The sequence below is a fragment of the Xenopus tropicalis genome, chromosome 4, assembly GCF_000004195.4.
Source record: "Xenopus tropicalis strain Nigerian chromosome 4, UCB_Xtro_10.0, whole genome shotgun sequence".
NCBI lineage: Eukaryota > Metazoa > Chordata > Amphibia > Anura > Pipidae > Xenopus > Xenopus tropicalis.
Window position 1 is genome coordinate 147,947,570 of NC_030680.2, and position 11,176 is coordinate 147,958,745.

The 11,176-nt window shown below is 47.8% G+C and overlaps 1 protein-coding gene across 3 annotated transcripts in view; it reads left to right on the top strand.

Annotated features, from left to right (window-relative positions):
• fam107a (family with sequence similarity 107 member A) overlaps window positions 1-11,176 on the top strand; it is an 81,293-nt gene extending 70,117 nt beyond the window's left edge. For 2 of the 3 annotated variants that reach the window (XM_031899892.1, XM_031899894.1), the window contains exons 3-5: window positions 3,125-3,299; window positions 8,014-8,170; window positions 8,654-9,629. In XM_031899892.1, the coding sequence (XP_031755752.1) occupies window positions 3,125-3,299; window positions 8,014-8,170; window positions 8,654-8,767 (446 nt within the window). In that variant the 3' untranslated portion in view covers window positions 8,768-9,629. 3 annotated transcript variants of the gene reach the window in all.

The window sequence follows — 11,176 nt, forward strand, 5'->3', positions numbered from 1 at the left end:
ATGTCCACAAATATGGGCTCGGGACGTAGCAGGGCAAAGATGGAAGTTATCTCCTTTTTATTCGTAACTTCAGGAGACACATTGCCATGAATGTGTCCCCCAATTACATGGCCACATTTGGGCTCTTGTCATGTCTGGAGGAGAATACACTATGGGCTGATTTACTAAAATTCCTTCTTTTCTGGTCGTATAAACTCAACATGGTATAAATTTGAATTAAACTCGATCATTTATATTGGAAAACAATAACATGTTTAAGTTTCACTTATAGAAACTAAAGATGGGATTAACTTCCCCTTTGAAACTGGTTGAAATAGAAAACAATGATGGGATTAACTTCCCCTTGAAACTGGGTGAAATAGAAACCAATGTTGGGATTAATTTCCCCTTTGAAACTGGTTGAAATAGAAAACAATGATGGGATTAACTTCCCCTTTAAACTGGGTGAAATAGAAACCAATGTAAGGATTAACTTCCCCTTGAAACTGGGTGAACTAGAAAATAATGACGGTATTAACTTCCCCTTTAAACTGGGTGAAATAGAAACCAATGATGGGATTAACTTCCCCTTGAAACTGGGTGAAATAGAAACAAATGATGGGATTAAATTCCTCTTGAAACTGGGTGAAATAGAAACCAATGATGGGATTAACTTCCCCTTGAAACTGGGTGAAATAGAAACCAATGACGGGGTTAACTTCCCCTTGAAACTGGGTGAAATAGAAACAAATGATGGGATTAAATTCCCCTTGAAACTGGGTGAAATAGAAACCAATGATGGGATTAACTTCCCCTTGAAACTGGGTGAAATAGAAAACAATGATGGGATTAAATTCCCCTTGAAACTGGGTGAAATAGAAACAAATGATGGGATTAAATTCCCCTTGAAACTGGGTGAAATAGAAACCAATGATGGGATTAAATTCCCCTTGAAACTGGGTGAAATAGAAAACAATGATGGGATTAACTTCCCCTTTAAACTGGGTGAAACAGAAACAAATGATGGGATTAAATTCCCCTTTGAAACTGGGTGAAATAGAAAACGATGGGATTAAATTCCCCTTGAAACTGGGTGAAATAGAAAATAATGACGGTATTAACTTCCCCTTTAAACTGGGTGAAACAGAAACAAATGATGGGATTAAATTCCCCTTTGAAACTGGGTGAAATAGAAAACGATGGGATTAAATTCCCCTTGAAACTGGGTGAAATAGAAAATAATGACGGGATTAACTTCCCCTTTAAACTGAGTGAAATAGAAACCAATGTTGGGATTAAATTCCCCTTTGAAACTGGGTTAAATAGAAAACAATGACGGGATTAACTTCCCCTTGAAACTGGGTGAAATAGAAAACAATGATGGGATTAACTTCCCCTTGAAACTGGGTGAAATAGAAAACAATGATGGTATTAACTTCCCCTTGAAACTGGATGAAATAGAAAACAATGATGGGATTAAATTCCTCTTGAAACTGGGTGAAATAGAAAACAATGATGGTATTAACTTCCCCTTGAAACTGGGTGAAATAGAAAACAATGATGGTATTAACTTCCCCTTGAAACTGGATGAAATAGAAAACAATGATGGGATTAAATTCCTCTTGAAACTGGGTGAAATAGAAACCAATGTTGGGATTAACTTCCCCTTGAAACTGGGTGAAATAGAAAACAATGATGGGATTAAATTCCCCTTGAAACTGGGTGAAATAGAAACCAATGTTGGGATTAACTTCCCCTTTAAACTGGGTGAAATAGAAACCAATGTTGGGATTAACTTCCCCTTGAAACTGGGTGAAATAGAAACCAATGATGGGATTAACTTCCCCTTTAAACTGGGTGAAACAGAAAACAATGATGGTATTAACTTCCCCTTGAAACTGGGTGAAATAGAAAACAATGACGGGATTAACTTCCCCTTGAAACTGGGTGAAATAGAAAACAATGATGGGATTAACTTCCCCTTGAAACTGGGTGAAATAGAAAACAATGATGGTATTAACTTCCCCTTGAAACTGGATGAAATAGAAAACAATGATGGGATTAAATTCCTCTTGAAACTGGGTGAAATAGAAAACAATGATGGTATTAACTTCCCCTTGAAACTGGGTGAAATAGAAAACAATGATGGTATTAACTTCCCCTTGAAACTGGATGAAATAGAAAACAATGATGGGATTAAATTCCTCTTGAAACTGGGTGAAATAGAAACCAATGTTGGGATTAACTTCCCCTTGAAACTGGGTGAAATAGAAAACAATGATGGGATTAAATTCCCCTTGAAACTGGGTGAAATAGAAACCAATGTTGGGATTAACTTCCCCTTTAAACTGGGTGAAATAGAAACCAATGTTGGGATTAACTTCCCCTTGAAACTGGGTGAAATAGAAACCAATGATGGGATTAACTTCCCCTTTAAACTGGGTGAAACAGAAACAAATGATGGGATTAACTTCCCCTTGAAACTGGGTGAAATAGAAAGCAATGATGGGATTAACTTCCCCTTGAAACTGGGTGAAATAGAAAGCAATGATGGGATTAAATATGGCCAGAGGGCGTAGTCTGATGGGACTTGAATTCAGTTCCCACCCCTAAGCTTAAATGACTTGGCCGAATGGTAGAACTTGATGCAAGTCACTTTTTTCCACTTCGGCTACTGGGTAAAGTGCAGGTATATTGTTTCTTGCTGCCATGTTCCTTACAGGAGTGCAAACACCCAGTACATTGGTGCAAGTAGATAGTACTGGGGGCTATAGTCGCCAGGCAGCTGTACAACTGCACCTCTCTGCATTAGGAAGGTTGCAATGCCCAGTCAGTACTGCAACTCCCAGCAGCACCCAATAGTTTGAATGATGGTACTTGTAGTATAAACACAATATACGTGGCCAGGTGATAAGGACTAAATAACAAAATAGTCCCTTTGCCCCATAATGGCATTATCGTAAGATATCTCTATATATGGGAGCTGCCATATTGATTTCTACTCTGCTTGTGGTGATGAGGCAACTGTTGCTTTGTGTATTAGGCCATCTTATCGACTGCAGTCGCTATGGACTATGGACAGACCTGGCGTTGCCGAGCCCCATTGATTTCTACCATTGTCCCAACTGCTTCTTTCTCTCCGCAGCTTCTATGTACTCGGAGCTACAGAGGGAGCCGCCGGATATCGGGAGCCTCCTGACCCATCCGGATTATCTTGATGGGAACCCCGAGCTCATCAAGCCCAAGAAGCTCCAGAACCCGGTGAAAGCCTCCAGGAGCCACCAGGAGCTGCACCGAGAGCTGCTCATGAACCACAAAAGGTGAGACCAGGGTGTTGCATAAAGGCAAAGTAAACCCTTTCTGTGCAAAGCTCCTGCTAATTAAACTGGGGTTCTGCTGGTATTTGCGTCATTCAAGGGTTGTATGGGGGACCCTGCCTGTGGGGCCTGCTCTGTGGTAGACCCCCCTGCCGCCCAGCTCTTCTGCAGGATAAACTGAGGAGGGTCTGCCTGAGGTTAAATGCAGGGGTTTTGTTGGGCCTCCCTGAGCTGAGCTTTCTTATTTCTCCAACGTTATTTTGCTACATCAGTTCAGCACTTTCCAGACAGCAGTAGGGCTTCTATTGCTCTATGAGTTGGATCTGAATCCCTGCCATAAAGCAGAGTAGCACTGCTGTTTTACAATGAATACAGTCACATGAGCAACAAGAATCCCCATACAAGCACAAAGCGATTATCGTTATTATATTTATACAGGGCCAATGCCTTCGTGCTACTCTGTACAGGGAGGTACAGTGCTCTCGGGGTACAGGGAGGTACAGTGCTGTTGGGGTACAGGGAGGTACAGTGCTCTCGGGGTACAGGGAGGTACAGCGCTCTCGGGGTACAGGGAGGTACAGCGCTCTCGGGGTACAGGGGGGTACAGGGAGGTACAGTGCTCTCGGGGTACAGGGAGGTACAATGCTCTCGGGGTACAGGGAGGTACAGTGCTCTCGGGGTACAGGGGGGTACAGGGAGGTACAGTGCTCTCGGGGTACAGGGAGGTACAATGCTCTCGGGGTACAGGGAGGTACAGTGCTCTCGGGGTACAGGGAGGTACAGTGCTCTCGGGGTACAGGGAGGTACAGTGCTCTCGGGGTACAGGGAGGTACAGTGCTCTCGGGGTACAGGGAGGTACAGTGCTCTCGGGGTACAGGGGGGTACAGTGCTCTCGGGGTACAGGGAGGTACAGTGCTCTCGGGTACAGGGGGGTACAGTGCTCTCGGGGTACAGGGAGGTACAGTGCTCTCGGGGTACAGGGAGGTACAGCGCTCTCGGGGTACAGGGGGGCACAGCGCTCTCGGGGTACAGGGGGGTACAGCGCTCTCGGGGTACAGGGAGGTACAGTGCTCTCGGGGTACAGGGAGGTACAGTGCTCTCGGGGTACAGGGGGGTACAGTGCTCTCGGGGTACAGGGAGGTACAGTGCTCTCGGGGTACAGGGGGGTACAGTGCTCTCGGGGTACAGGGAGGCACAGACTTCATTTTAGCCTTTTAACCCTTTGTTTGCCAGGTTGTTACACATGAGCAAAATCACGTGTTGTCCTGCAACATGCATTGCTTTATGTAACCATGGGTGTAGGATATATGCACTGGTATAGAGGGTGGGTGCCGGGTGTAGAGGGTGGGGGCCCGGGTGTAGAGGGTGGGTGCTGTGGGTGCACCATGTCTGGCACGCAGAGGGTAAATGTCACATTGCTAAAGTCACTTTTGGCTCAGTTTTATTGGGCAGCGATTAAAGAAATCATTTATCTCCTACACGTGAGCGGCGCCTGGGTGTTTCCATTTGGGGTCCTGACGGCCCCTCCAACCGCCGATGGGAAAGGCTCGGCCCAAGGCAACCGTGGCGCCCCTGAGCGCGGTGTCCCGTATGTTTCCCGTAGGTCAGCGAATCCGTGGAATTTCTACGCGGCACAAAGGCAGAGAGCTACAGTTACATGAAAGGGGAGACAAATCTGGGTAATGAGGCCACGAGGGAATCCTGTCTGACACTCACCTTTCCACCGTATTCGGCTCCTTCCCTTCTAATATGTCCGACTCTTGTTCTGCCGGCCATTCTATACGGCACCCGGGTCCCCCCGAGGCTTTGTGTTGTACAGAGACGGGAAGGTGTCACTCACGCACACAGCTCCGCTACAAACGCACAACAAAGAAGGTTCCCTGTTACATTCCCATCAGTCCCTGCCCCAGTGAGCTTACAATCTAAGGTCCCTATCCCATTCCCATCAGCCCCTGCCCCAGTGAGCTACAATTCTAAGGTCATCCTCATCCATCCTCCAGTGTAGCTGACATCTAAGGTCCCCCATTCCCATCATCCCATTACAATCCTATCACCATGCCCTGCCAGTGAGCTTACAATCTAAGGTCCTATCACATTCCCTCAGTCCCTGCCCCAGTGAGCTTACAATCTGGTACCTATCACATTCCGCAATCAGTCCCTGCCCAGTGAGTCTTACAATACTAAGGTCCCTATCACATTCCCATCAGCCCCCTGTTGCCCCAGTGAGCTTTACAATCTAAGGTCCGCTATCCCATTGCCCATCAAGTCTCCTGCCCAGTGAGCTGGTCCTAGCATCTCCTGCCCCAGTGAGCTTCTCTAAGGTCATTTCCATCCAGTTCCCTGCCAGTGAGCTTCATTAGGTCCCTATCAATTCCCCGTCCTGCCCCAGTGAGCTTACATCTAGGTCCCTATCCCATTCCCATCAGTCCCTGCCCCCAGTGAGCTTACAATCTAAGGTCCCTATCACATTCCCATCAGTCCCTGCCCCAGTGAGCTTACAATCTAAGGTCCCTATCACATTCCCATCAGTCCCTGGCCCCAGTGAGCTTACATCTAAGGTCCCTATCCATTCCATCAGTCCCTGCCCCAGTGAGCTTACAAATCTAAGGTCCTATCCCATTCCATCAGTCCCTGCCCCAGTGAGCTTACAATCTAAGGTCCCTATCCCATTCCCATCAGTCCCTGCCCAGTGAGCTTACAATCTAAGGTCCCTATCCAATTCCATCAGTCCCTGCCCCAGTGAGCTTACAATCTAGCCAAGTCCTGCATGAAGGTCCTATCCATTCCCATCAGTCCCTGCCCAGTGAGCTTACAATCTAAGGTTCCCTATCACATTCCCATCAGTCCCTGCCCCAGTGAGCTTACAATCTAAGGTCCCTATCACATTCCCATCAGTCCTGCCCCAGTTGAGCTTACAATCTAAGGTCCCTATCCCATTCCCATCAGTCCCTGCCCAGTGAGCTTACAATTAAGGTCCCTATCCCATTCCCATCAGTCCCTGCCCCAGTGAGCTTACAATCTAAGGTCCCTATCACATTCCCATCAGCCCCTGCCCCAGTGAGCTTACAATCTAAGGTCCCTATCACATTCCCATCAGTCCCTGCCCCAGTGAGCTTACAATCTAAGGTCCCTATCCCATTCCCATCAGTCCCTGCCCCAGTGAGCTTACAATCTAAGGTCCCTATCACATTCCCATCAGTCCCTGCCCCAGTGAGCTTACAATCTAAGGCCCCTATCACATTCCCATCAGCCCTGCCCCAGTGAGCTTACAATCTAAGGTCCCTATCACATTCCCATCAGTCCCTGCCCCAGTGAGCTTACAATCTAAGTCCCTATCACATTCCCATCAGCCCTGCCCCAGTGAGCTTACAATCTAAGGTCCCTATCACATTCCATCAGTCCCTGCCCCAGTGAGCTTACAATCTAAGTCCTATCACATTCCCATCAGTCCCTGCCCCAGTGAGCTTTACAATCTAAGGTCCCTATCCCATTTCCCATCAGTCCCTGCCCCAGTGAGCTTACAATCTAAGGTCCCTATCCCATCCCATCAGTCCCTGCCCCAGTGAGCTTACAATCTAAGGTACCTATCACATTCCCATCAGTCCCTGCCCCAGTGAGCTTACAATCTAAGGTCCCTATCACATTCCCATCAGTCCCTGCCCCAGTGAGCTTACAATCTAAGGTCCCTATCACATTCCCATCAGTCCCTGCCCCAGTGAGCTTACAATCTTAAGGTCCCTATCCCATTCCCATCAGTCCCTGCCCCAGTGAGCTTACAATCTAAGGTCCCTATCACATTCCCATCAGTCCCTGCCCCAGTGAGCTTACAATCTAAGGTACCTATCACATTCCCATCAGTCCCTGCCCCAGTGAACTTACAATCTAAGGTCCCTATCCCATTCCCATCAGTCCCTGCCCCAGTGAGCTTACAATCTAAGGTCCCTATCCCATTCCCATCAGTCCCTGCCCCAGTGAGCTTACAATCTAAGGCCCCTATCCCATTCCCATCAGTCCCTGCCCCAGTGAGCTTACAATCTAAGGCCCCTATCCCATTCCCATCAGTCCCTGCCCCAGTGAGCTTACAATCTAAGGCCTCTATCACATTCCCATCAGTCCCTGCCCCAGAGAGCTTACAATCTAAGTAGGAAGTTAGACATTGGGGTGCAGTGGCCCCTTTAAATAAAAGATGCAGCAAAGCACTTTGGCAGAAATGATTGGCACGGGCAGGGAGTATGGGAGCTCGGTATGAAGTGGAAACCCACGCATTGTGAATTATCAGCTCAATCAGCTGAACCAGAATCATTTCACAAACAGCGCCATCTAGTGGATAACTAAAAATGGCAACTTAAGGGTAATTTTTTATTTTCTTTATTGTTTATAGCGCTACTGAACCTTACTGGAAAGACCAAAACTAAAGGAAAATGTTCAGTACAAGTCGTGTTCATGGAACTAAGTGCTATCCTGGCTGACTATTGGGGGGAAAGATGGGAGGCTGGAGGGCCAGTTACAAGGAGGGGTAGGATGAGGGCTAGGATAAGTGTTTAGTGGTGCTGAAAGCACCTTGGAAACTGTCCATAAGCCCATTACATTATCATTAGTTTACACGGAGGGCTGTAACTCAAAAGTGCCCTCTGCTGGCAGAAAGTTGCATCACATTACCTAGAAAACTTCCAGGCATTTCTTTCTTTAACTGTTGCCTTTTGCTTCTGTTTCTTAGAGGTGTCGGGATTGACAAGAAGCCGGAGCTGCAGAGAGTCCTGGAACACCGGCGCCGAGACAAAATCATCCAACAGAAGAAAGAAGAGGAAGCGATAAAGAAGCTTCAGTCTCCATTCGAACAGGAGCTGCTAAAGAGACAGCAGAGGCTTGAGCAGGTTAGAGCGCCACCTAGTGGCTATTGTTTTCCCCAACTGGAATGCAAGAAACCAATTAGAGCATATGTACACGGGTAGACGGGGGCAATATGATGGCTGCTGGCACAGGTACATGGGGGCACTGTGATGGCTGCTGGCACAGGTACATGGGGCACTATGATGGCTGCTGGCACAGGTACATGGGGCAATAATATGGCTGCTGGCACAGGTACATGGGGCAATAATATGGCTGCTGGCACAGGTACATGGGGGCAATAATATGGCTGCTGGCACAGGTACATGGGGGCACTATGATGGCTGCTGGCACAGGTACATGGGGGCAATATGGTGGCTGCTGGCACAGGTACGTGTTCGGCCCGCGACCTAAAGTGTGTTTTGAATTTAGGCCCCCTGTGCAATTGAGTTTGACACCCCTGAATTAGAGGGTGATAGTTGCCCTTTAAATCACAAACTCCTAATGTTCTGCTCTTTCCTGCCCTTTAGCTTGAGAAAGACCAAGAGCCGGCGAAGGACGAGGAGCGAGCGCCAGAATTCGTTAAAGTAAAGGAGAAGTTAAGACGAACGGCGATGTTGCCCAGCGAGGAGAGAGTGGCGTAACAGCCGCCGGGACTCTATGAATAGTTCTATGTATCGAGCAGGCTTCGCTGCGTAACACCCCGGCTACCTGCACTTGGTTAACCGTCGCCGATCCGTCTTTCAGTGTGCCCCACACCACTCGCAGATACAGGGTTTGTGTCGAGAAATGTCGCTTTTTCCGTGTATCTACCCGCCGCCGCCACAGCAACAGCATTAGCTCCTGATACTTACACTCAGAGGCGACTAACAGCTCACAAAATGGCCGGCTCAGTGAGTAGCGGTTTGTGGGTGAGCGTGGGAATTCGCTTTCCAAGATGGCAGTGTGTATATTCCCCCGCAGTGTGTCTCCTGTTACGTGGCGTCTCTGTGCCGAGCCCGGCTGGCTTTTACTGCAGGACTTACAGGAAGGGGGGGGTGGCGCTGCCAGAGAAGGGGCAGCCATGTTGGTGGGCAAGCCGCGCACGATCGGTTGTGGGAACTGACCGGGTTTGTTATAACATTGCAACAAGTCATAATTGTGTCAAATGGGGTCACATAGGGCATGAATGGCGTCAGTATTACTGCCCCCCCCCCCCCCCGCGGGGCGGCCCCCGAGTCACTGAGGCATTTTGCTCTGTAGGAAATGACCCTCTATGATATCACTGAGGTTTCTGGATCCCCGGGTTGGGGGTCAGTACCTTCTCCTGTAGGTGATTGTGTCGCCCTGACGCCTGTGGGAAGGGAAAGGGGCGCCGTTATCCAAAGGGCGTTAGAAACACAATCTAATATTTACTGAGAACAAACAATTTATGTTATTTAACCAAAACTGCCATTTTTCCTGTTTGCCTAAGGGAATATATTTCCTTCTGTCCCAGTTGGATTCCAGTCTGTGTAGCAGGAACGTGGGCACCGGCACTGGGTCTTGTCTGCGCTGCTAATGATTGCAGTCCCTGCCCCAGTGAGCTTACAATCTAAGGTCCCTATCACATTCCCATCAGCCCCTGCCCCAGTGAGCTTACAATCTAATGTCCCTATCCCATTCCCATCAGTCCCTGCCCCAGTGAGCTTACAATCTAAGGTCCCTATCACATTCCCATCAGTCCCTGCCCCAGTGAGCTTACAATCTAAGGTCCCTATCCCATTCCCATCAGTCCCTGCCCCAGTGAGCTTACAATCTAAGGTCCCTATCACATTCCTATCAGTCCCTGCCCCAGTGAGCTTACAATCTAAGGTCCCTATCACATTCCCATCAGCCCCTGCCCCAGTGAGCTTACAATCTAAGGTCCCTATCACATACCCATCAGCCCCTGCCCCAGTGAGCTTACAATCTAATGTCCCTATCCCATTCCCATCAGTCCCTGCCCCAGTGAGCTTACAATCTAAGGTCCCTATCCCATTCCCATCAGTCCCTGCCCCAGTGAGCTTACAATCTAAGGTCCCTATCCCATTCCCATCAGTCCCTGCCCCAGTGAGCTTACAATCTAAGGTCCCTATCCCATTCCCATCAGCCCCTGCCCCAGTGAGCTTACAATCTAAGGTCCCTATCACATTCCCATCAGCCCCTGCCCCAGTGAGCTTACAATCTAAGGTCCCTATCACATTCCCATCAGTCCCTGCCCCAGTGAGCTTACAATCTAAGGGCCCTATTTTATTCACACACACTAAAAAGATCACTGGGGTTCATTTATAAGCACTGGGCAAATTTGCCCAGGGGCAATAACCCATGGCAACCAATCAAAATGTTGCATTGCTTGTTTTACCTGCAGTTGGTTTAAAAAAAAGCCAATCACTGCTTGGTTGCTATGGGTTACTGCCAGTGGGCAGATTTGCCCAGTGTTGATAAATGAGCACTTTTCATTATATAAGGCTGAGCTAAAGTCACATGACTGGGAGAGAGTGGATTGGGCCCAGGAAATATAAAAAGCTGAAAAATGGCTCTAATTACATTCTATGAAGTATTTTCTCCACTAAACCAGGAATTGTGTTTTCAGGCAAAAAAGAAAAGCTTTTGTTTATTTTGATGACATTTTCCTTTTGATTTACTTTCCCTTAAAGGGCTAGTGCTACTGAGACCCAACTGAATGTAATAGGGGAGTGAAGAATAATTCTGACCAATCACTTTAACCTTCAGCTCATATCAGAGGCACATATGGAATCTCTGCAGAGTGCTCAGCTGCACAAAGGGTTAAATTGGGTGTGGGTGTGGTTGGGCGAGGGCGGGGCTACTCGGGGAGGGGGAGGGGAATCATGTCTCAGGCACAGACTATGGCCAATATTTGGATAAAGCCTTAACACTGATTGGATTGTACTAACTAACACACTAGGTTGGTTCCGCTGCTTCAGCCTGTAAATATGACAGATATTTATTTAGTTATGGTTCGTATACGTCTATTTTTCTATGTAGTTCTGTGGTCAATATTACCAATAAATAGCGAGTACGACTTGCCTACA